Raw genomic sequence first — 26,818 nt, 5'->3', positions numbered from 1 at the left:
ACACACACACTGTGGTATTTACATCTGACTGTTCTCACTTTAAATGACGCTAAAGACGGATATTTACACATTCCAGACGTCAGCAGAGAACATAAGGTCATCTCTCAAAAGTCCCCCCCCCCCGTGGTCACGTCTCTGCAGAGCTTTAAGAAATGAAAAATGTATCCCAGTAACAACCTTTCCGGGAAGATTGTAAATTTGTTTGGGGACTGGTAAAAGTGTGCTTGTTAATTTGTCTCAGTGCTCATCGAAGTGCTTCACATTTTGTAAATTTGTTTTCTAAAATGTAAATTTGTCCTTTGTAAAAGTCTTTTCCTTTTCGTAGTTTGGTTTAATAAAATGTAAAAATGTTTTCCAAAGTGTAAATTTGTCTCAAGCTTTGTTAGTGTTTCACACTTTTGACTTTTGTTTTGGCACTTCCCAGCCACCGTACATAAGTGCTGTGAACATGGAAAGCACTTTTCATGGACTTTTCTAGACTTCAGACCTCTCAAAACACTTTACCCAGCATGCCTTTCTCCTTCTTCACACACACACATTCATACCCTGAGTCACTTCTACCATTACAAATCCAGAATTGCTTTATTTCCTAAATGACTGAGCTGAGCATGAATTAAATCAAATACAGTTTAAATCGTTATTAAACACCTCTGAACTTTTCTTTCTTTTAAAAAAAAAAACACACAGAACGTTTGGTGTTTGGAAAGAGACGACTCAAAGATTTTTCATGTCTTTTCTATCTGCTTTATTCAGATTAAGTCAGAGATTAACAGAAGAAAAGGATGCAAAATACACTTTATATACATTTTTTTTACAATCATGAGTAAGGCATCCACCCAGCAGGATGAAAGCATCGTTTCCTGTTTGAAATCATTCATCTGTCGTTTCACTGTCTGAAGAAAATTAACAAAATAAGCAAAATGCTCAACGGAGAAAATGAATGAAATGGTTCATTAACTGAAGATAGGACAGCGAGTAGAGTCACAAATCAGGTAGAGAGAGAGAGTGGAGAATGTCATGCGGGAAAGGAGCCACAGGTGGGATTTGAACCCGGGCTGCCCGCTTGGAGGACGCATAAAGTTGCAGCTCAAAGCCTGCTGTGTTTGCTCGCATCATGTTTCTGTAAATTAATCGACACTGTACATCTAAAAACATTCAAACTACACGTTAGGATCAAACATTAAAAGACATGAAAAGAAAAGAACAAAGTCAAATCCTGATGAATCTTCTGCAGGATCCAGTTGTCAGTTGTACATGGTCATGTGGAGCCACTGCAACCAATCAGAGGACAGAAAATATTCAGTTGCTACAGCAGGTGTAAATACTAACCTTCATATGAATACATTTCATGTTTGATTTGTAATAATGTCAAACTGAGATGGTGGATATTGTTGTCATAACACCGCTGTGAGGTGCAGTTTTCTATCGATTTTCAGGAGTGCATGTGTGTAGAAGTTTCAGAGAATGAGAGGTGAGTCGTTGCTCCTCTTCAGATATACATCAGTGTTCTCACCTGTTTGTAGCTGATGGTCACTGTTCCCATCCCCACCATGTCGTACGCTTGAAATGTGTCTGTAGGAGAGGACACAAAAAAAAACATGAAAAATGAGAAACTTCTCAACTGTGATGACAGATAACAGTTTGTTTTCTGTCCTGCATGAAGTACCAAAGTTCACCGTGTCAGGATGAGTTTGATTTTTTGAGGAGACTTTAAACATTTTTTCATGATGTTAATCCAAATTAAACTTTATAAGGTCTCTTTAAATCTAATCTAAGATGATGATACTGTTAAGTTTAATTCATTTCCAGTAAAATCAGGCAGTGTGACTCCCTCTCATGAAGTCACATATACAAAGAAACTGAACTGTAGTTCATTTAATGCATGAATTCCACATTGCTTGTTGTAATGAAAGAGACTACTGAGTGGTTCAGGCAGTGCCTACATGTACCAGGATGCATTGTGAATGATTAGCCTCAGACTCTCTGCACTGCATTTCTTCAGCTTTTTCTTCGGCTAGAATAATAAGTACTGATTATCCTCTCAGCCAAATCAAACACAACATGTATCCCTGTCCATAACATCGACCTCTACTCACAGTTAAAGGATGCTTACTCCAATGTTTGTGGCACCGCTTTGTAGCAAGTCTTCATTTCAAGTGAAGCTCAAGCTGAGATAGTTTCAGCATCACAAACTACCTCAGATGACGACGCTGGTGCTGACGGAACATCTGATTTTTTGCAGGTTTTTTTAAACTACAAAATTCTTTAGAAGTTACTTGTTTAATCTATTTCTAAAAACTGTCATCAACACGCGTTGTTGTGAGTCACAGTTTTCTTTTGCTGAAGAAGCTCAAACCTTGTAATCTAGCAGATTGTTCAGCACAAGAACAGCTTTGTTTAAACTCGTCTGACGGTTAGTTTACGTTTAGGAATCTACATACAGACTCTTCATTTGACAGCAGCATCATCGTCTCACAGCTGACCTGATGGGAGACATATTTTTTTCTAGTTATTTGGAAATATCCCTGCTTTGTCTTCAAATCAAATGTCTAGGACGGAGTATTCGGGCCACATTAAGACGGGAAAAATCGGAGAATTGGAGATTAAAGTCGTATTAATTTACGAGAATGAAGTCGTTATTTTAGTCTCAAGTTATATCAGAAGAGAAGCCGCCTGTATGAAAAATGAGGAACGTCTTGTGAAGTTAAACTTTAGTAAAGGTTTCAAAAAGAAGGAAGATCTTTTGACAAATCTGCTGACACATCATCATAAATATCAGAAAGAAACTGGGGGCTTTTCCTGGAGGAATTTAGCACACTGACATGGAGGAGATTGTCTCTTTTGTGGCTTTGAGGGTTCTCCTTTCATCAGGCACAGGCGGGAGGCAGCTCTTCTGATACAACCTTTCAGAATAATAATCTTAACCACAACCCAATTTAAATCGCTTAACGAATTGAACATCCTAAATTTAAGACTTTAATCTCTACATTTGACATTGTTTTTTTCTCTAATACGCTGTCTTAAAGGTCACCTCTGCTGTTTTCTGTATACGTCTCTCTTTTCTTATTCTGCCTCTTATATCTGCTAAGATCTTTTCCCCTTCCACTCCACAACATCTTTGCATCACATCCTTATTGTAGATATAAACTCCCCACTAGAACACGGTGAACATGTCGACCTTGTAGTGATAATGACCAGCGAGATAAGTGAGGATTCATTTATTTTAAAAATGTTATGTTTTCTGATTTGCAGCCGTCAGCTCCTCTGCGTTTTGAAACTCCGGTCACAATGTTCCCTTTGTCTTTTTCACCCCTCCCCGTGTCCCCGTCTCCCCCTCTTACGGATCATGCTCTCCAGTTTCATGAGCAGGTAGAGGAAGCCGGGGTAACTGATGGTCATGTCCGGCTCTGTGTATCTCAGTCCGACCAGCTGCATCACCAGTTCATCCACCATGATGCCTGCAGCACAGAGACAAAACTGTGAGATGAACAACAACACTTTCACATTCACACTCCTGCAGGGAAATTCAAGAGATTCACAGATCTGACTCAATATTTACTCATCGAGGTATCATCGATCACAGAGCCAATCCTGCATCAGTGTTGTAATATGATATCATTTTAATCTCTAAGTGAAGCATCAGCAGCTCCCTGGTCCAACATCTGGATTGATGTGTGGACAGAAAGAAGGTCCTACAGTGTTGGTTGTTTGGAGGTTTTTTAAAAAGACCGCACAACAACATTTTGTTTGTCTGTTCTGAAAGCCAATATTTCAAATGTTTCAAAGGTAGCTTAAGCACTGCAACATTAAATAAAACCTCATTTACAAACTAAGTTAACACTCGTTAGCAGAACGCTTGTCTTTAATGGTCAATACCAACATCCAAAGTAAAAGAATCAGGGTCGAAAAGTTGGATCTCTGCATCCAAAGTATGTTTCCAAGTTCAGTTTTTTGATTTGGGATGAACCTGATGGGGCTGCACGGTGATGCAGTGGTTAGCGCTGATGCCTCACAGTGCTTCAGCGTGGGTTCTCTCCGGGTACTCCAGCTTCCTCCCACAGTCCAAAGACATGCTCGTTAGGTTAACTGGTGACTCTCTGAATTGCCTGTGAATGTCTGTGTGAATGTATATGTCAGCCCTGTGATTGACAGGTGATCAGTCCAGGGTGTAACCCCGCCTCTCGCCCAATCACAGCTGGGATCGGCTCCAGCCCCTCGAACAGGAAAAGCGGTATAGATAATGGATGGATAGATGAACCAAATGATGCATGTGATGAGTCTAAACCAGATTATTTAATTGAAAGCATTTTATTTTTAAATGACACTAAACCAATAAAGGAAGGTTTTCACTAACTGACTCCTCATGACAGATGGCCGCACAGTTATCCAACATTTGTACAAATTGTAGTGAAGTCTGACGCAAAGTTTTCTCAGCTGAAGGAGAATCTGAATCCAAACCAAAGTCTGAGTCACAGTGAAGGATTTATTTTTAAACACAGAAGCAACTTTGAGTTACAGAGTTATTAGATATTCTCTGATGCTGTTTTATAAGAACAAGAATAAATCAAAAACTGTTCATTCAAATGTTATGACTGACAAAAATGTTTGATTCTTTATCTGATGGTTTGGTTATATGTATCACTGTATCAACGTTTGAGTTAGTCTGAGTAAATACAACAAGGTCCACTGTTGTGAATGAAGTACAGTATGTCAAAGGGCAAAGAGGAAGAGGTAAAAAAAAAGGGTCTTGGCTCCCTCTGCTGGTAAGATACGTCTATGACAAATGTGGAACCTAGAGTCTACAAATCTGAAAGCAAGAGTTCCACATGTCCTGATGCAGCTGAGAAAGTTTGACATGTGTGATATCTCTCTTTATGTAAAGATTTAATTTAGCAGACGCTCATCTGAGAGTAAGAACAACACAAATACGGATTTAGAAAGGAGGAGACGACGCAAGAAAGTGCCACAAAATGAGCTTCAAGTTGGATCGGTGGTAAGTCCTTCTGGTTGCAGCTAAGAAAGCAATCACACGGAAATGGCTGCAGGCAAACCCTCCATCAAAGAATGATTGGTTAATCAACGAAACACACTGCATGGAGAGACTGACCTTCTCATTAAGGATAAAGTTTGACCAATATATAAAAGTCTGGAAGAAATGGAATATGTACTGTACGGAATGTAACTCATCGCAATTGAAAAACCCTGATTTGTGTATTTTGACTAATGTATGGCCCATTTTACCTTTTTTATTTTATTTTATTTTTTATTCCTTTTTATTCCCTTCTTTTCTTTTGTCTTATTTTACTCTGAAAATATCAATAAAAAGAAAGTATAAAAAAGTTGGATCGGTGATGTTAGCCAAAGGCAGAGCGCAGAGTGTATACAAGTAGATTCTTTGACCTATTTTTATCATCCTCAACAAAAAAACATCAACAACTGCCACTTGATTTCATCATTATCATCCATCCATCCGTTATCTTTTACCGCTTTTTACCCATCAGGGGTCGGCGGGGGCTGGAGCCGATCCCAGCTGTCATTGGGCGAGAGGCGGGGAACACCCTGGACTGTTTCATCATCATCATCATCATGATTATTAAAATCAACGACAACATTTTCATTAGCATCAAAATATCACCATCAGTCGCATCAATCTCATTCATTGTGTAGAAGTTTGTGAAAGAGTCGGGGTCTTTATCGGGACTCTGCTGATCGAATGGAGTTCATTGTGGTTATTAATTCCACCACCGGGGGGCGACAGAGGAGAGGAGGTGTGTGTGTGTGTAACTGTGTCTTCAGTCCTACCTGCTGCCCTCAGAGCGGGGGCGACCTCCGGGTACTCCAGGTGCTTAGTTTTGTTTTTGTCGAACACCATGAAGATATCCTGAGGAGAGATGAAATCATCAAACTGTGCGTTCAGGGACAGTTTGCAGAGTGTTGTGGTGCATTTGAAGATGGTGCTCGTATTGATTACAGCCACATTGTCAGAAACATGAACATTAAATATGCAACTGGAGCTTTTTAATTTTAAACTGCGCAATAATTAAAAGTTGTTTGGCCAAGTGCAGTTACTAAAATCATGATGAAATCAAAAGAACAAACTATTCGATAGTTATTCAATTATGTCTTCAATGCAGATAATGCCCACATTGTGCTTCACTTGAGGGATTTGTGATCATCTTCACAACGTCAGAGAATGTATTCCAAGGCATTTATTCATGCATTTTCTTGGATCTCTGGCACGTTATGTTATAGATAAATGCAGTTTTTCAAGCTGTGTGTTATCATCTGATCAGATTTGTTCATGCATGCAGTAAAACCTCTGTGTGGACACTAGTAGTTGTGTTTATGTTTTGTAAGTCAGTGCGTCTTCAGGCTCACCGTCCACCTCCTGATCTTGTCCCACAGTCCCTGAAACTCCAGCCAGTCCAGCTGAGCGATGTCCAGGCTCTGAAAACACTGACGTCAAAGAAAACTAACCCGAACCAATCCAAAACAAACGTCATCTTAAAGACAGAGGCGACACACTGCTCAAGAAATGCTTCATGCAACAATCAATAGGTCGTATTCACCTGTCAATCAAACACTAACACCCAATGTTATAACATCTATGAACATGGCAGAAAACTAAGATCAGAAGAGACGATTCAGCTCGTATGAAAACTCAACTTTTCTGCTGATGCGGTCTTCTTGCCCTTCCTGCACTAAATGCAGTGAACGGATTATAATGTCAAAACTAAGTGAAACTTCAGTCAAGCTTTTAGGGGTGTGAAGAACAAGGGTTATGTTTTTTCACACCAAAAACGTTGATTTAAGTGAAAATACTGATTGTAAACGTGCTGTATCAGAGCCTGGATAGCTCAGTCGGTAGAGCATCAGACTTTTAATCTGAGGGTCCAGGGTTCAAGTCCCTGTTCAGGCGGTGGTTGTTTTAAGCCTTCTCTCTGATTGAAGAGAAGAAAACATTTATCAGTGACTGTGCCGTATACTACAGTCCTTAAGAAATAAATGACCTCCATGACTTAAAGTCAGATGGGAGAGATTTTGCATCGAACACTTATGATGTCACAGTGTTTCATGGGATGATAGTAGGACAGAAATACAATCAAATTCACAAAGTAAATCAGCTGCAGAAATTAAAACTAGTGGAGAGTCATGATGTAAATAATTGCCATAGCAACAACACATCCTGAGTATGGTAAGCCGGTATTCAGTTTATAAGTTACTATATGTGGAACTTCACTGAACAGGAGAGCTGGAGCATTAAACTGAGATAACGTTTGTGTGGTGACTCTGTGGGAGTGCTAATGACTGCAGTACACGACACAGTCCAGAGGAGCTTTCAATGACTGAATTTCAGTGAGCTGATAAATGTTTTCTTCTCTTCAATCAGAGAGGAAGCTTAAAACAACCACCGCCTGAACAGGGACTTGAACCCTGGACCCTCAGATTAAAAGTCTGATGCTCTACCGACTGAGCTATCCAGGCTCTGAGTGCAGAAAACGATGACTATCATTCAGAAAGGCATCATCATTTCTTAACCCTCTGAAGATTCAAACAGCTTCATAGACAGCCAGAACTTTAACATGATCACTGAGAGAAACATTTAAAAGAGGATAACACGTGTACATGCTGATTCTTTCTCTTTTTAAGAGGTGTGGAAGTTTGTTTTTTAATCCTGAGAAGCTGTGTGTTTGATCACTTTTCAAGGATACATCCATGAGGACCACCATGCTTTTGCAATGCTCCAGAGCCAAGTTCTTCTCACTGCCGGCCAACACTGAAGAAAAAAACATGTTAGATGATCAGCGGACATTTAGACCCCAAAAAACAAACAAAAAAATGCAGAAGAAATGTTCACTCTGATGTTAAATCCTGATTTTAGGCATGATATGTAGTGGAAGAAAAGCATGAGGCTGTTTCTCTATTTCAGGGTGTAGTCTGAGTCCTGCTGTAGCTCTCTCAGGCAGTATCATGAATATTGATTTTGTCATGCTAATGAACCTTAAATAGTCTCTCTCAGTAGAGGTCAGTGTGGATACCTGCATTCTCGGTCTGTTTAAGTTGACAGGAAAGCAATGCAATCTTTACCCTTCTTGTTGTTGCAGCACTTGGTCTACTTCTTGTTTCCTTGAAACTCTAAATTGAATATGTCACCGTGTCCTGACAGACGGCTTCACAGCAGGATGTAACAGCGAGGTGTTAACAAACGTAAACAGATTAGATGACAATGCAGTGTTGTGACCTGCAAACATCATGTAAAGGAGCAGCATGTACCTCTGACCCCTAGTGTTTAAAATGGGTACTGCAGTCCAAATTCTAAACACTGTAGAGAGTCCCCCCCCCCCCCCCCCCCCCCCCTCTCTAGACTCGACGTTCACACAGGTCACCATGTGGTGGACTCTGAAGCTTCAGTGTTTATCCAGCTCTGCATGGGTCTGTAAACCTTTCTGTGTTCTAACCTCTCTCCATTTTTCAAAAGCATCTCCAATATTGATCCTAGTTTGAGCACGTTTCTGCTCGTGGAGCTTATTAGAAACATGCAGAGGCTTTTTAGGTCGGGTACAATCACTTCTATCTGAACCACTTCTCTTGCCCGCTTCCATCGCTGCAACACCTGTTGACCTGATAACTGCTCTCATATCTGGCAAACCGAGGGGCGTCCAAAACGGCCGTGTGGGGGGTGTCTTAAAAGCGCCTACCTTCTCTGGTCCAAACAAATCCAGAGCATTCAGGAGCAGAATCTAAAGTTAGAAGGAGGACATACTGGCTGCTGCATTGTTGTCAGAGAAGCTTCAACATGTTTCCTGAATGATCAGATAGTAAGATACCTTTATCATCTCACTCTCTACACATCTCACTGATTGGACCTTCAGTCTTCAAGAACATGTGTTATGACAACAAGCCAAGAAAACAAACACAAACTGGTTTTCAGAGGGAGATTAAAAGAGAGAGATTTGCCTCAGTCAGTCAAGCATGTAATTTAAAATGATCACCTCAAACCAAACTGGTTTTCTTCGACATACTGAAGCAGCTTATCGCGCCTGTGAGTCAAGCTTCTCTGACAAACCAGATTCTCTAATGAAGATGGCTACTCACAGAACAATAGGCAAGTTTATTTATATAGCACATTTCAACAATTCAAAGTGCTTCACACAAGACATGAAAACAACAACACATGTATTTTCTTTCTTTGTTATTTCTGTGGTCTGAGAGATGCTCTTACTTTGTACACACACAAAAAAACCCTCATGAATGAGTCATGATTTATTCCACTAATCGCGGAAAATTCAACATTTGGAAATAATCTTGTGTTAATCCCAACAAGTCAGAACAAGTGTGTGTTATCCCTTCATGAGAGCAGACAGACAAACATCACTGACCTCCTCCCTGTATGGCCTCCGTCAGCAGGTTGTAGAGGTGCACTGGTTTACAAAAGCCCTTCTGATGACACAGAGCAGGAAACAAACACAAGTTATGTAAGAGACGATATCACACACACAGACATTCCTCTTAATGCAACAACATCCAAAAACACAGACTCAGCTCGAACAGTTTGTGGTTGCAACTCAGAACTTAATATTTCATGTTTCATATTTGAGTCAACCTGCAGAGAGCTGCAGAAGGGCGGAGCTAACCACATCAGAGCATCAGAGCCGCTCCGAGGAGTTCCAGTCAAAGTCTGAGAACACTCATCTAATCTGGGTTGTTTTCTTTACAGGAGATCACAGTTCAAACTTCACACACTTATATGGCTGTTAAATTCACCCAGCTGTTGTTTCATTTCATTTTTTACATTTCAAACATGTTTTAAAAATAAAATAAAAATATACATCACAATCAAAGCAGACTTTCTGTAGTGGCTCGATTACTTTTCCTTAACCAGTCCATGTTGGAAAAGGCTGTAGGATGAAGTTAAATAACTTATCCAGTCCGACCCCTTTTATCTTTTTAGCTTAATAAATTAATCCAAGACTAAGCTTTAAAAACTAAAGTTGAATAATACAGATAATGAAGTAACAAAAGCAGCAGATATAATGTATTACACACATTCATTGGTAGACAGTACAGACCTTACAACTCATTGATTCAATTTTTCCCACTGACAGTTTAACTTTATATTTGTTAAATATGTTATTCTTGAAAATGTGTTTAAACTGTCTTAATGTTTTACATGTTACCCTTCGTTGTAATACAGTGTAGTTTCATAACTAGGTTTAACTTTGTACATGATTTGAACGGTTTTAAAGTCGACCCAGTCCTTGTGTGGATATACAGCAGCTGTGTGCAGGCAGCTCTCACCTTGTTGCAGTGCTTCTTGAACAGCTCTTTGGTGGTTTTGGGGGGAGGCAGAGCAGCCAAATGAGGATATTGAAGCTGCAAGAAAGAAAAAAGAAGAAGAGATCAGAACTATCTCTGAATGAAAACCTCTTAAGTCTGAATATTTTGATATTATCTCCTGCAGGTTTATTATCACTGTGTGTTTTATTTATTTCAGCACCTTGTGCACAAAGTCGTGTACGGTCAGTGAAGCTGAACTGTTGCAACATTGCACATTGGCTTCTGTTTAAATTCCATTGAAAGTTTAAAAAAACACAAATTACTGAGCTCAGGGTGTGTTGGAGCCGGTCTGACAAGAGGGTCTACTCACATTAAACAATCCAGCATTCAAGTTACAAAACATTTATCCTCTTTTTTTCAGTTTTATTCCTAAAATGTTTTCTTTCTCATTGCATAATGGATGAAAAGAGAGAGAGAATCCACACACAGGAAGAGCCTGGATAGCTCAGTCGGTAGAGCATCAGACTTTTAATCTGAGGGTCCAGGGTTCAAGTCCCTGTTCAGGCGGCGATAGTTTTAAAACGCTTCTCTCCAGAGAAAACAAACACATTGTGCAAGTCACTCGGAGTTTGTGGAAACTCATGAAACGTACTTCCTACAAATCCAAGTGCTTGAAAACATTTGCACAACGATGATCACAGACTTTATCAAACATGGATGTAGACTCTCTGACGTCCCTGAAGCCCGTCCATAGGAGAGCGGAGAGTGAGAGCCAGACCCAAGTCGCACTTGAGACTCGACTTGGACTCAAGGTTTGGGACTTGTGCACAAGCTTTTTATATTGTATCACTGCGAGCTGAAAGTCATTCCCTCCCATCATGAGGCCTCATGTTCTTACAGATGTTAAAAAGTCTGACAGGACGTAGACTTGGTATTTATTCCTGGTGGGGACGCGCATTGTTTTAATCATCTGATGAGCCTTTCACGGGGAATGTTTCACAACAAACTCTTCTGACTTTTACAGAGAACGATTGTGAATTTTCTTCTTCACAGAAAGCCTGCTGGAACAAAGCTGTCGATATGAACCATTGATTTCATTTCCACCGACCACTGTCAGGTGACCTAAACTCAGTGTCAAAAACAAAAAGGAGCTCTGAGACATTTAAGATGTTTCTTGCTTTAACAAGGCTGAAGCTCAGTATGCCTGAAGTGAATATTAATGATTTATTTTTTATTCAGTACTTGGCTTGTCTCCTACCTCTGATGTTGAAGTGTTGTCTCGTGACATTGGTCTGTGCGCTGGACTGAACAAAAAGGGTTCAAAACGTGTTAGAATCACATTCACATCCTGAAACCTTTAACTCTGACATCTATACAAACAGTTCGGTTACAGTTCTCTCTTCATTGAGCTGAACCTCAATGAGCTGCTTCAGGACTCACGTGGCATCATTCCCCTGCTCGGTCAGCACCCGGAGGAGGAAATCCCCCTGCTGGTCCGGCTCGAAGGTTGAAGGGATGATGACGTAGCGGCCGGGTGGGAGGGAGTTGCAGAGGACGACTTCCCTGCGCGGGGAGTAATTTTTGCAGAGGAGGACCGGGCGGAGCCTGCTGAAGTCCTCAGGTGACAGGTAGGTATTCTGACTGTGGGCCTGGAGAGGAAGCAACACCAGTCATCACAAGTTCTTTCATTTGGTGGAAGAAGCACAAAATTTAAACGATAGAATAAAGAACCTTAAGATTTGTGTGTGTGTGCGTGTGTGTGTGTGTGTGTGTGTGTGTGTGTGTGTGTGTACCGGGTATATATGCAGAGCTATAGCCAGGTTCGTGCCCCTGCGTCTCTGGTGTTTCTGCATCAGAGCGAGCACAAAGGAGCACGTCTTCACAGAGTCTTCTTCGCCCCCGTCGACCTCCGACAGGCTGAAATGGAACTGAGGGTTCTGCCAGAACCGTCCTGGAAACACGGAGGGTTAAAGTTAAGTCCAACCAAACCACACCACACCTATACAACACACACACATACACAGACACACACACACACACACACACACACACACACACACACACACACACACACACACACACACACACACACACACACACACACGGGGCGGCGATTGTAAAGTTGCGCACACTACAAATAACAACAACATTTCTATACGACAAAGTTCACAAATATTTCTCTAAATGTGAATAAAAAGTGATTTTTTAGGGCTAAATGTGGAGAAATGTTGTTGTTATTTGTAGTGTGCGCAACTTTACAATCACCGCCCCATACACACACACACACACACACACACACACACACACACACACACACAGACAATGTGTGACAGATAATCTTGTCTGCACTTGAAGTTGATCCTGATTCAGAACAGATCAGTTACAGTAAACAGACAGGATTATTTCTGACTCCAGATGAACTCAGCTCAAGCTCTGCTGTACAAACTGGACTTTTTCTACACAACAGCAGACAATGAGGGGTGTGGTCTGTTCAAACAAAAGAGGCTTTATAAACTCTCTCAGTGTACATCTTTCTTTCTGAAGCTGGTGAAGATAGTGTGTGGCGTTGATGTTATTATTGTGGCTATAAAATCATTTGGAAATGTTGTACAAAGAAATAAGTTTGCATGAAGCCAGAGTGAACAACGACAGAGCAGAGAATGGAACTGACCCTCCTACCCCCCCCACCCCCACCCCCGACTCCAACTGCTACAACTATAATATGAGCCCTTACATCTAATATTATAGGAAAGGATAAGATAGTATTCCATTGATCCCCAGAGGGGAAATTCGGGTGTTGCAGCAGCAGAGACAAGAAAGGTCATACAAAATACAAATTAAACAGAATAGATTAGATCAGATCAATTAAAATAGGAGGTATATACAAGTACAAAATGAATGATGAAGTTAACTATCCAGGGAATTGAGACAGTCTGAGTATTATTATCTAAAGATTAAAGTTAATCTAAGAGCTGCTCAACTTCAACCTCTGTAATTATCATAATCCGTCCTCCTGTTTCACCATCTCTACAGTAGCTCACTGTGCTCGAGCTTTCTGCCTCTTGATTCCTCTCCACTGTAACTTTGCTCAATGTTGCTCAGTGCTCACGATGGATTAAAGTTAAGTCTCTGTAAATAATATGACAGAGTAAAGTCTAGACCTGCTCTTTTGTAAAGTGTGTCAAGATAACATTTGTTATGAAATGATAAAGACAGCTAGATCAATGTTTGCAGCTATAATGTGGCTCTCTTCTTGCCATTTTGTGTTTTCCTTTTGAAGACCCAAAGCCGTGTGCAAACACTTTTTTTTCAGCACCCTCATACAGAAAAGAGCGCTTGCTCACAGGGAGATATTTCATGAATTTTACAAACAGCGTAATGCTGGTACACACTTTGAAGGAAACGTTCTGGGATCAAAACTGAAAATTCAAATCAAATCAAACACTTCTTTTAAATGTTTTGAAATAAAGAAAGCTTCTCTCATTCAGCTCCTCATAACTAAACTTCTCTCGTGCTGATTTTTAACTAGAAAAAAGACTGATAATGAAAAAGTCTTGTAGTTATATGAAACACATGTTGATTCTCACCTCCTGATGGAGAGCCGCCTGCTGTGACCTGTGGCACCCAGGTCCCATGATGCATTTTGCAGGACCACGGACGCACTTTGGAGCCGGGTTTGCCCAGAGTGTCGGACAGGTGACACACCTCCATGATCTCAAAGTTCTGTCTGAAGTCTGACACCGACATCCTGATGAAGAGACAAAGTGGTGAGATGAATAAAAAGCCATGTGGGATATGATCCTTCCCTTTGTTGAAGCATTCAGGTTCTGAATTCATTTGCCCCCGTCAGAGTTTCAGCAGCTGTGTTTGTGTTGTTTTGTGTTGCTGTCACAATCGCACACTGTCTTCTTTTTTCTTGCTTTGTGAGAAAATGTGTGCATGATCGGACTTGTTCGCCTCGTGGTTCATGTTGTGGTCAGGGGCCAACATGTTGTCAAGGTGTTGTTGTTTAGTGTTTGCAGGAGTTAAGTCAGGAGTGATGTATGACACACAAACTCACCAGAACTCCCCGTCCTCCCGACTGACTCGGTCCAGTCTCTTCTGCTCCCCGAGGCTCACCGTGTTCCACTCTGGGCTGAGCGAGAGAAAGACAGACAGGAGAGGTGAGACACATGCAGACAGACAGACAGACAGACAGACAGAGGAGAGGTGAGACACATGCAGACAGACAGACAGACGGACAGAGGAGAGGTGAGACACATGCAGACAGACAGACAGACAGACAGAGGAGAGGTGAGACACATGCAGACAGACAGAGGAGAGGTGAGACACATGCAGAGAGACAGAGAAGTGGTGAGACACATGCAGACAGACAGACAGACAGAGAAGAGGTGAGACACATGCAGAGAGACAGACAGACAGACAGACAGAGGAGAGGTGAGACACATGCAGACAGACAGACAGACAGACAGAGGAGAGGTGAGACACATGCAGACAGACAGACAGACAGACAGACAGAGGAGAGGTGAGACACATGCAGACAGACAGACAGACAGACAGAGGAGAGGTGAGACACATGCAGACAGACAGAGGAGAGGTGAGACACATGCAGACAGACAGACAGAAGGACAGAGGAGAGGTGAGACACATGCAGACAGACAGACAGACGGACAGAGGAGAGGTGAGACACATGCAGACAGACAGACAGACAGACAGAGGAGAGGTGAGACACATGCAGACAGACAGAGGAGAGGTGAGACACATGCAGACAGACAGACAGACAGACAGACAGAGGAGAGGTGAGACACATGCAGACAGACAGACAGACAGACAGAGGAGAGGTGAGACACATGCAGACAGACAGACAGACAGACAGACAGAGGAGAGGTGAGACACATGCAGACAGACAGACAGACAGACAGACAGACAGAGGAGAGGTGAGACACATGCAGACAGACAGACAGACGGACAGAGGAGAGGTGAGACACATGCAGACAGACAGACAGACAGACAGACAGACAGAGGAGAGGTGAGACACATGCAGACAGACAGAGGAGAGGTGAGACACATGCAGACAGACAGACAGACAGACAGACAGAGGAGAGGTGAGACACATGCAGACAGACAGACAGACAGACAGAGGAGAGGTGAGACACATGCAGACAGACAGAGGAGAGGTGAGACACATGCAGACAGACAGACAGACAGACAGACAGAGGAGAGGTGAGACACATGCAGACAGACAGACAGACAGACAGACAGACAGAGGAGAGGTGAGACACATGCAGACAGACAGACAGACGGACAGAGGAGAGGTGAGACACATGCAGACAGACAGACAGACAGACAGACAGACAGAGGAGAGGTGAGACACATGCAGACAGACAGAGGAGAGGTGAGACACATGCAGACAGACAGACAGACAGACAGACAGACAGAGGAGAGGTGAGACACATGCAGACAGACAGAGGAGAGGTGAGACACATGCAGACAGACAGAGAAGAGGTGAGACACATGCAGAGAGACAGAGAAGAGGTAAGACACATGCAGAGAGACAGAGAAGTGGTGAGACACATGCAGGCAGACAGACAGACAGAGATGAGGTGAGACACATGCAGAGAGACAGAGAAGAGGTGAGACACATGCAGACAGACAGAGAAGAGGTGAGACACATGCAGAGAGACAGAGAAGTGGTGAGACACATGCAGACAGACAGACAGACAGAGAAGAGGTAAGACACATGCAGAGAGACAGACAGACAGAGAAGAGGTAAGACACATGCAGAGAGACAGACAGACAGAGAAGAGGTGAGACACATGCAGAGAGACAGAGAAGAGGTGAGACACATGCAGAGAGACAGAGAAGAGGTGAGATACATGCAGAGAGACAGAGAAGAGGTGAGACACATGCAGAGAGACAGAGAAGAGGTAAGACACATGCAGAGAGACAGAGAAGAGGTGAGACACATGCAGACAGACAGGCAGACAGAGAAGAGGTAAGACACATGCAGACAGACAGAGAAGAGGTAAGACACATGCAGAGAGACAGAGAAGAGGTGAGACACATGCAGACAGACAGAGAAGAGGTAAGACACATGCAGAGAGACAGAGAAGAGGTGAGACACATGCAGACAGACAGAGAAGAGGTGAGACACATGCAGAGAGACAGAGAAGAGGTAAGACACATGCAGAGAGACAGAGAAGAGGTGAGACACATGCAGACAGACAGACAGACAGACAGAGAAGAGGTGAGACACATGCAGACAGACAGAGAAGAGGAGAGACACATGCAGACAGACAGACAGACAGACAGAGAAGAGGTGAGACACATGCAGAGAGACAGAGAAGAGGAGAGACACATGCAGAGAGACAGAGAAGAGGAGAGACACATGCAGACAGACAGAGAAGAGGTGAGACACATGCAGACAGACAGAGAAGAGGTGAGACACATGCAGACAGACAGAGAAGAGGTGAGACACATGCAGACAGACAGAGAAGAGGTGAGACACATGCAGACAGACAGATGCAAAACCACACACAAACAGTTATGAAAGTATTTGGTGAATAAATCCTTTAACACATGAACTTCAGTCTTTCTTTGTGGAGAAATGTACAAACCCGTTCAGGTCACTCCAGGGCCCCTCCCACTCCGTGTTGCCCCAGGGGTTGAGGATTCTCACCAAATATGTGGGACCGTGTTTTGTCTCCACCTGGAAGAGGAGAAGCAAAACAAAAAAAACAGTTATAAGAGAAGAAAGAAAGTAAAGAGTTCTCATGTATCTGAAGTAATAATAATCATCTTTAATTGCAGCTTAACTTCTGCAAAAAAAATCCTCCAGTTAACACGCCTTTTAGTTTGGGACATTTACCTTCTGTACTGCAGTCAGGGAGTAAGCATGTCTGAACATGATCCCGAGGTTATTCCTTTGTTCCAACGGACCCTGAAGGAAAAAAATAACATCCATTCAAAGCCATGACAGAAAGTAAAGGCCAAACGACGCACCTGACTCATCACCTACAAGGACACCTCCCATGGGAACATGTCCAAAACCTGATCTTAATATCGTCAGGTGACTTTTCAACCCCCTGAGGTTACCTGGCAGTTTGCACAGTTGATGAGAGCCCCTTTAGCCAGCAGGTTTTTGAGGAAGACGGGCAGGTCTACAGACAGTGAGGAGATGGTCAAAACCTCAGCCACCCCGCCCGTCATATCAACCATGGCCTCATGAGGGAAGCCCATGTCCAGAGCTCTGTAGCCCCCTTTCAGCCTGAGACAACACATCAAGAAGAAATGTTCACATTTAAAGGAGACACACACGAGTACATCTGTTCCAGTGTTCAGTCTGTTTGCATACATTAACCTGATAAAATAAAATAAAATAAAATAAAATTACTTAATTGATCCCAAACTGGGAAATTGTGGTGTTACAGCAGCAGGTTATCAAAGCAAATAAAACAATATAAGAATAGATACATAGTAAATAAGCACTTAGAATATAAAAAATAAGAATAAGAAGAGATTTATACATCAAGGATTTAACTTAACATTCTTACTGGTTTAAAAAAAAATGAAAAATGAAATACAGCATTTATTCAGGCACGTCAACTGAATGTAAAAATACTTGCTGGAGGTAAGAGATGTAAGTTTGCAAAAACAGTGATGACAGTGGTAAATGTGCAATAACGATATAGAGGGTTATCCAGAGCTGTGCAAATTCATGGCTGTGAAATCAAAGATATGTTAAAGTGCAGGAGTGTAGATACGTTATCAGTTAAAACTATTCACTGTAATGATGAGCAGTCAGACAATGTCGTTAACTTAAATGTAAGGATAGTGTGTCAATGTATGCTGTGAAATTATTCTCAAGTTTCAGGCTGAATTTTTTTTATTTTTGATTAACTTTAAATTGTGATTTTAGGCGCCTAATTAAAAAGGACTTACTTGGCGTAGGCCTTCTCCAGCAGTGCGCTCCAGAACTCGTGTCTTTCCGGCGAGTTGAGGTAGAGCAGATTGTTGTCTCGAGTCGGCAACAAGTCGTCTATCCTGACCTCCTCCCACTGACCGTACTGCCAGAACTACAAAGAGAGAGCGAGTGAGAGAGTGGACTGTGTCACATTTTAAGTCAGAACATATATTTATTAATTTAATTTAATTTATTTTTTTATGACATTTTTATGATATCACAATACAAACAAAAGTGAAAACCCACAACCAATTCCATGGACATAAGAGACATCTAGAGATAGAGTATTTAAATATGAAGGAGACAAACACTGACGACAGCATGTTGGTTTAGCACACAAGAGTTTACCCTGAAGACGAAGCAGCCGTTGTATCCATCCTGGAAGCTCTGATTAAGAGGCATGACCTTCTCGAGGAGCGAGCGATGACCGGAGAGAGACGCAATGGCAGAAAGTAACCAGCAGTCATCTACAGAGAGCAGAGGTTTGAAAAGATAAGATAAGATACACTTTATTGATCCCCCATTGGAGGAAATTTCTTTGTTACAGATTCACAGCTCAAAAACAGTATAATTAGTAAAAATAGCAAAAAGTAAAAAAACAAACATATTTACATTAATTCAATAAAGCAAGAAATTACAATAGAGATCAAATAATACTAGGCATATACTATCAACACTTTCACTTGTGAAAAGACAGAGGACAGTTCTTATTAAAAAAACACAAAGAGTGTGTAGAATTACTGATTTTGACGAACATTATTAGAGTCAGGTGGTAGTACTGTTGAACAGTCTGACTGCAGATGGTATGAACGACCTGCGTAAGAAGTAAGAAGGTCAGACTATCACAAAGGTCAGACTGCACTTCATAATACAGAATATCACACACTGTGAATAACTCAAGGTGAATCCTCTTTAGCTCTCAGTTTCCCTTTAGTCATTGTGCATGTGCTGTCATAAAAAAAAGTCCCATGACCACACTGGGTTTAACAGGTATTTGTCTTCAAGCCTCATAAACATCAGGTACATTTATTACATGACGTGGACAAGCCTAAACTTCTCTGCAGGATGCAAACACACACACACACACACACACACACACACACACACACACACACACACACACACACACACACACACACACAGAATCAACTTTCCTGTTCCTTCTTGTTAGCTGTCTAGAAACTCAAACAGAGGATGTTTGCTCTGTGCAGCCACTGGACTGTTTGGAGGAGCAGCAGGCTCCACCTGGTCTTCAGGTGGGCTGTGGGCTGCAGCATACAAAGTATTAAGATCCTGATGAGGACACATCTAAACTGCTTTATACTCTAAAGTACAGTTCAGACTATGGCTGTGTCAAATGAGCTCTGCTACTAATTTAGAAACCTGATATACAGACAGGCTTCGTTCCACATTCACTAACTGCATTTCCATCAAGCATAATAAACTGACATGATTTTTTCAGAGTAAACTATGGAAGCCCACTTCCGCCAGTTAAAAAAATTAAAATGAAAACTTGGCTTTGTTGAGATTTTTTTTTTACCATAAAAAGAATAATGAGAATAAAATCAAAATAATGAGATCAAAAAGTCATAATAATGAGATCAAAAAGTCATAATAATGAGATAATAAAGTCAAAATAATGAGATAATAAAGTCAAAATAATGAGATAATAAAGTCAAAATAATGAGATAATAAAGTCAAAATTATGAGATAAAAAGTCATAATTATGACATTCAAGGATGCATCGCGGTCACACTGAAGACTACATTCAAGGACTGTACATACAGGCCCCTGGAGCAGAAGTCACAGAATAAACCACTTGAGCAAAGGACACAATAATCAAAGAGAACATTTTGATCTTTATCTCATAATTTCAACTTTATTATCTCATTATTTCGACTTTTTTATCTCATAATTTTAAGGCCAAAAAAAAAATCTCAACAAAGCCCAAATTTTCAATTTTTATTTTTTTTAACTGGCGGAAATGGGCTTCCATAGTAAACAGACTGTCAGCTATAATGTGGAAATGTCTCTTGGTGATTGAAGCAATGGGAGCTGTTTGGGTTTTTCATTTTTGTGTCCTGACTGTTTGGCTTGCCAAAGGTTCTTGTTGGCCAGCTACTGACACAAAAGAAAGACGGAATAATGATCAGCTCTCCATAAAGAAGGCCCTTGAACGTTTCCAATGAAGTAGAAACTCAGGCTGTAGCTCGCCATGTGAGGCTTCAGGAGAAGCTCGAGACAAGTCCCAACCAGCTCAAGACCAAGGCAAATAATCTTCAGCTGGAACAGCAGAAGTGGAGTGACGGACCCAACATCAAAGGCGACAGCAACATGACGTGGGGCGACAGCAACATGACGTGGGGCGACAGCAACCCCAACACCAATGAGACGTGGGGCGACAGCAACCCCAACACCAATGAGACGTGGAACGACAGCAACCCCAACTTCAACATGACGTCGGGCGAAAGCAACCCCAACATGGAGAGAAAATTTAAGAAAACTTGAGGGTTCTAGACCAGAAAGTAAGGCTGGCCAGAAGAAAGAAAGAACTTTTTGGAGATTCCAAACCTTAAGTCAACCTTGTCAAAATCAGGATCTGAATTAGTCTATTGAGACTCATTCAAGTAGGGAATAGGTTGTGGGATCCATGTAAGAGTTCATTTGCATCACAGATGTTTCTGCATTTACCTGCTATGTCTTTTTAAATAAAATGGTTAAATGGTAAAAAATTTTTTTAAAAATTTAAAAATAAAATTAAAAAAAAAGCTATAATGTGGAATGATGTCTTCAACTACAATATGTGGAATGTAGTGGTGATACACGGTATTGTGACACTGAGCTTCTTTTCCAAATCTCCAAATTGTTTATCTGGTCCAACTCGTTTTTCTTCTACATTTTTAAACAACAACAAGCAGATCTGATGAAAACAGAGGCTGCAGGTCATGCAGGTAATATCCGGTATGTGGTAGGGTATTCTCTACCTCCTGTAACCGGCCCATCCCCTCTAACAGTCTGTTATTGAATCCTTTTATTAGGTTGATAAAGAAGTAGCTGTCATTCATCATCAGCAGATCTGTCACAGATGGTAAAGCTCGTTTGGAGTCATGTTTTGATGCTTTTAAAAGCTTTATTATTTACCCATATTATAATCTTACTCTCTAACAGTCTTAATACTGTAAGTGAATGCATCACTAAAGGTTTAACGTGTTATAATGTTTACTATGTTTCTGTCGACATCTATACAGAATAAAAACATGCAGAAAAGAAGTGTTGGAAATGTTTCTGTGTGCAGAAGAGAAACCAGGTTCTACTGAACGGTCTCATGGGAATCTCTTCATGTGTTATGTAATCATGTTTTAAGTGAGACTGCTACAGTAGGCGTGTACTTACTGAGCTTTCCCTGGCGGACGTCCAGGCGTGTAGCTCCATTTACTATGAACTGAGGGGACGAACACAGCTCCTACGGAGAGAGAGAGAGAGGACATGTTGAAGGAGGAGCATGTCTGAACGATGCCAAAGGGAGTGACTGAAAATTATCAAAGATCATCTATTAGGATGATGTGACATGAACTTGGCACCGGATCTGTTCCTTTAAAGGAGTGTTAACCACAGGTAGACAGGAGCGTGAATAATGTTTCATCTCTGTGCAATGCTGCATCGCAATTTATGATTTAGATATGCGATCAATACATACCTCAGAAACATCTAAATACAGTTCAACTAAGGGCAATAAAAACAACTTTTGTAAAATCCAACAGCGTTATGAACTACTAAGTGAATTGTATAAGCTTTGAGGGCTTTAGGGTGTAGTTAGACAGCAGTGTTTTTAGCATGGTGGATGTGCAGTCTCAAGTTGTACTCAACTTTTTGACCTGATTTGCTCTGTCATGTGCAGCCGACAGAGCTGCTTACATTTGGTGTTTATTGTTTTTGTAAAGCCTTGTCCCCCTCTTCTAACTTATGACAAACTGCTTATTAAACATGCGTTCCTGCAGCTCTGTCGTGCCCGCAGGCTTCCTCTTGTCTCAACTAGGAGAACATACCATGAAGCTCAAACGCCTCCACCTCTTCAAACCCACAGCAGCCACGTCTTTGACTGACTTTTAGACTCAGACTAGACGCAGGCTTCTCACTTTAACAACCACTCACTGCATGTATGAAACTGAACCGTTGCTTTATTATCTCAGTAAAATCCCTCTAATCTCGTTTTTTATTAGCGGCTCCATATTGTACTGTTAATGTTTGATAAAGATCAAATCATTATCCGCTGGTTTCTGGGGGCGTGGTTTATGTATTTATTTTGATTTTTGCTCTAAAGTGACTCAAACACAACACCGGGAAGTTCAGTTAATAAAACAACGATAAGAAATAACAACCTGGACTGACAGCCGCCTACATAAACATCAGTGTCACCTTTGTTCACTGACTTTCACTTTGGCCTCACTGCACAGAGGATCTGCTTTTTTTTTAAATTCCTGCAGAGATGACTTCTTTTGATATGTTAAATATTGATTCAACAAAAGGTCCTCTGTAACCACGGGAGCAGATTTGATGAAAGATGGCTAACTGTTTATTTATGGTAAACTTGAACTTGCAGTCACACAGGTTCTCTCTCTGTATGTCCTGACCCGCTGCCCTGAAGGCCTTTGTGTGTGTGTACCTTTAAAAATATATTACACTATATACAACACTCAACAGTGTTTATTTAAAACACTCGAGAGCTAACTGTCCATGTTTCAAAACCTGAGGTAGTACGCAGGTAAAAATGCAAAGCAGCATGTTCACATCTGGCACCATGCAGGCGCTAACAGGTGATTCACTCTGAGTGTGATGCACTGACAGTGAACTTAAAGTGCAGAGGCCGTTACATAAGTATTCAGTATCTGGATCTGTGTGTGTCTGTCTTTAAAGCCGGCCGATAAAGATCCACAAAGAAGAAGTAAAGTGAGTTTAGTTTTGACTCTCTGACGGTGTTTGTGTACAGAGGTCATCAGACGGGGTCAGCTGTGAGTTTGTCTGAAGCACAGCCGGTGTCTTCTGTCTGATTCTGACGAGCTCGCTGTCGAGCGTCATCATATCCTCTTTATTTCTCCCGAGCGATCACTTTGATGAAGTCGTTCTAAGCGATCTAACAGACGTGTTTTTCACTCGTCAACAAAGGAGACTTAAACCAACTTAGATCAAATGTAGAGGTTTGGGTTTTTGTTGTAACTCGGTACTTCACTGACTCTTCTTCTCCTCTGAATCACAGATTACATTCAATATGTTTCAGTATTTTTCTCAACTCTTTTAATCTTAATAGTAAATTATCTCCACCGGTGATCAACAGCAGAAACAAAAATCTGTGTTTTTAAAGAAGAGAAAAAAACAGCAATTATTATTACCACATCGTCCCGACTGATGAGGGATTTTTAGAGCTGATAGCGACATCGATAGTCACTGGATATGCTCATATCGGTGGATATTATCGGCTGTCAGACTAGTCGGTGGGGCGTTAATTCGAGCTGGGTATTGTCCACAACCTCACAATTCAATTTCAATTCTTTAGGTCACAATTCGATTTGATAGTGATTTAATAATACCGAGCATTGTTTGTAAAGATTTAGAACAAACTGACTCAAACATGTATTTTATCGTTGCATTATTCTTTAATAAACAAATAATAAAAAAAAGTGCACATTTGTGCCTGAGCTGAAGTCACAGAACCCACAGTGGGAAAATAATAATTGCAATGCATTGATGAATTGATATTTTTAACCAGCCTTAGGGTTATCTGTCTGATTTGTTGATTTTGTTTTCCAGTTTGCTACATGGATAAGATGAGATAAGATAACACTTTATTGTCCGTTTGCACAGAAATTTGTCTTGCATTACAAGCTCAGAGATCCTCTCATCACAATCAAATCACACTCAAAAGACAAACGTAAAAAACAGCATAAGCTGCATTCAAAATCACATTTCAGGAGTGACATAAATACATAAATAATGTTAAATAATGTTAGGAGATTGTCCATTAAAAAATTGAGAAAGACAAACACGTGATCACCTCATAAATCAACCTGTCATATATCATAAGAGAAACTTTCCAACAGCTGAGCAGCAGGAACAACTTCAATCCATCTCTCATAAGAAGCAACACAACTCTGGTGTAGGGATGCGCAATTAATTGAGTTTAAATTTCTATTACAATTTAGGCTTCTCAAGATTGTGAAAACAAGATATTTGAGATAAAAACAAGGACTGTGCTGCAGCGTTGTGCTCTAATTGTCATGTTTTGACCTCAGGAGTGAATCACCACTACCTCAAAAACAAACCAAGTTTATTTGTATTTCTTAAGTTGTTATGTTTCTGCAGAAGGTCAACACACTTTCCATAGTTTCCAGTGAAGACGTGCTTATTCCATCACTCCATTTTCACTTGAACAGCCCATGTGCATTAACATTTTAATTGCTTGTTTCTCAAAGTGTTCAAGATGTTAGGAGTGTTTAAGTTCGATGCCTGTACTCGTGTAGTAACCACGTGTAATAACCGTGAACTCAAAATCAATCTGAATAATCCCGATGAGGATTTTTTCAATAATCGAGCAGCCCTTCTCCACCGCTCTGCTAAATGTTAATAAATACAAAAGTTCATGCATTCAGTTCTTTATCAGATATAAAATACAACAGAATTACCAGAAAGAAAGAAAGTAGGTGTGAAGGTTAATTATGAGTTATTATATATTAGTGAGCTGATTATAACTTTTGTATGAGAACAGACTGATTTCATATCAATCATCTTCTGTTGGGTTCTTTTAATCTCCATAGTTTCTCTTTTTCTTTTTACCTGTAATCTTTTGTAAAATGCTCAGTCATCTGATTTATATTGGAGTAAAAAACAAGCTGACATCTTACCCTGTGAAACCTCCCTGATCAGGACTGTGATGAGTATGGAAGTGTACAAAGAGAAGCTGTAAATGATGCTTCTAGCTCCAGTGTTTGGGGGTTTTAAACATGACTTTCAAAGTTAGTTTGAACTGCAGCAGGACAGGAGTCAAATGTGGTTTACAGATTAAACATCAGTCTGTCTTTTAGCTGATATGTAAATCAGTAGACTAGACTTTTAAATACTCTTCTGTATGATATTTAATTACACATAATTAATGTGTACGGTGCTGCTTTAAAACCACCATATAAATGAGGTTAGGGTTGATCATGTCTTTACCTTTGGTCGTCTCCACTTCACCCTAGAGTTCATCTCCAGCTCCCCGAGTGGGAAGTGATAGTCCACGAAGAGTCCGTCCCGACCCACCGCGTTCACCTCCCCGCTCTCCTGAGGCATGTCCCCGGTCATGAGCTCACTCAGCCAGCGGCGGGACTGAGAGCCGAGCAGCTCGTCGGAGCACACCGAGTCCACATCGTCCTCAAACGGCGGGAGAGAGCTCTCCGAGGACACACTCAACGACTTTATCATGTTTTCAATATGTACGCTTTCACCTGCAGTGTGTGCAGAGCTTCCGTCTTATCTGTCTGTCTTTTCACCTGAACAGATAACAAGTACACAGAAGAAGCCACGCCCTGCAGGAAAGGTACACAGATGGATGTTCACCTGTGTGGGCGGGTCCTGCTTTGAGTTCACGTCAGTTTGTTGGTTCTTCAGGATTTCCCCCTCTGATTCATGTGAGGCACATCTGAAGGTTTTAATTTGGTGTATTTAAGTTTCTGTACAGGTACAGGTACATTAAGAATATTTAAAACGCGCATGCTCTGTTTGACACAGAAGCTCAGTCCAACATCAAGTCACTCAAATACATTTTAAAAGTTTATTCTTATAATGTCGAGCTCTCCCAGAGTGTAATAACAGTCTCATTTCATTTTATTGAACGCTGATTGTTGAGTCCTTCATTATAGGTCTATATAATTATTTATTTCGCCTTGTGTACGGAAGCCTGAAGTGGACATGCAGCCACACATTTTATTTACTTGTTTTTCTCGTGAAAGTCATTTCTGGTTGTTTTTTTCTATATCTTGTATCTTAAATCCCCCTGAAATGCAAAAAGGAAAAAACAAACAATAATAGGCTGAACTTCCGTTTGGTGTGTGGCCAATGACAGCATGTTGTGGTCTGGCCCGTCACAGTGAGCCAGCAGAAGGTACTTTTTGTTTTCTTCATCAGAAAAATATCCAATAATCAGAAGAAGAAAAAGTTACATTATGTGGCGATAATGAGACAAATCAGTCTGCTATGAAGAGAAAACCACTGAATAACTTCTCAAGAGAAAATGGAATAATTATATGTATGGATGGCCGCTTAGGGCTTCTGTACGACTGTACTGTGTTAACTCCAATGAAAGGTTCTGTTTAAATTAAGTCTGAATGAATAAACAAAACAAGTTCTCCTCGTCTTGACTCCAAACGTCATCAGATCATGTGATGATCACTGAATGGATGGATATCACTTCCTTTTTTTTTTATTTTAAGGGGTTTTTATGCCTTTATGTTAGAGGACAGTGGATAGAAACCGGCGAGAGAGAGAAGGAGAGAGAGAGGGAGAGGGGAACGACATGTGGGAAAGAAGCCACAGGTCAGATTTGAA

At 41.0% G+C, this 26,818-nt stretch overlaps 1 protein-coding gene and 3 non-coding genes across 4 annotated transcripts; 2 read left to right on the top strand and 2 right to left on the bottom strand.

Moving 5' to 3' along the window:
* Positions 1-730: 730 nt before the first annotated feature.
* On the bottom strand, positions 731-25,773 carry zgc:85932 (uncharacterized protein LOC405875 homolog). Its single transcript, XM_061047213.1, has 20 exons — positions 25,448-25,773; positions 21,635-21,704; positions 18,590-18,708; positions 18,220-18,353; positions 17,374-17,545; positions 17,147-17,218; positions 16,896-16,987; positions 14,339-14,413; positions 13,866-14,026; positions 12,072-12,229; positions 11,719-11,927; positions 11,537-11,582; positions 10,300-10,374; positions 9,381-9,441; positions 7,713-7,777; positions 6,379-6,447; positions 5,803-5,881; positions 3,342-3,458; positions 1,514-1,572; positions 731-1,271 (listed from the first exon to the last, which is right to left on the bottom strand). Exons 1-20 carry the CDS (start codon positions 25,694-25,696, stop codon positions 1,245-1,247), a joined length of 2,109 nt encoding a protein of 702 aa, XP_060903196.1. The 5' UTR covers positions 25,697-25,773; the 3' UTR covers positions 731-1,244.
* Positions 6,847-6,919, top strand: trnak-uuu (transfer RNA lysine (anticodon UUU)). The gene has a single exon. It is a non-coding gene; the product is annotated as a tRNA-Lys (tRNA).
* On the bottom strand, positions 7,413-7,485 carry trnak-uuu (transfer RNA lysine (anticodon UUU)). Its single transcript has one exon. It is a non-coding gene; the product is annotated as a tRNA-Lys (tRNA).
* On the top strand, positions 10,773-10,845 carry trnak-uuu (transfer RNA lysine (anticodon UUU)). The gene has a single exon. It is a non-coding gene; the product is annotated as a tRNA-Lys (tRNA).
* Positions 25,774-26,818: the final 1,045 nt, after the last annotated feature.

The sequence above is a fragment of the Labrus mixtus genome, chromosome 9 (assembly GCF_963584025.1).
Source record: "Labrus mixtus chromosome 9, fLabMix1.1, whole genome shotgun sequence".
In the NCBI taxonomy this organism is placed as follows: Eukaryota; Metazoa; Chordata; class Actinopteri; order Labriformes; family Labridae; genus Labrus; species Labrus mixtus.
This window is presented reverse-complemented; position numbering and strand designations above follow the sequence as displayed.

Coding starts and splice junctions, on each gene's coding strand:
- zgc:85932 (XM_061047213.1), bottom strand. CDS start 25,696: ATGATAAAGTCGTTGAGTGTGTCCTCGGAGAGCTCTCTCCCGCCGTTT. Junction 17,219..17,373: donor TCAACTGTGCAAACTGCCAG/GTAACCTCAGGG, acceptor TTTTTCCTTCAG/GGTCCGTTGGAACAAAGGAA. Junction 3,459..5,802: donor CCCCGCTCTGAGGGCAGCAG/GTAGGACTGAAG, acceptor TCTGTGCTGCAG/GCATCATGGTGGATGAACTG.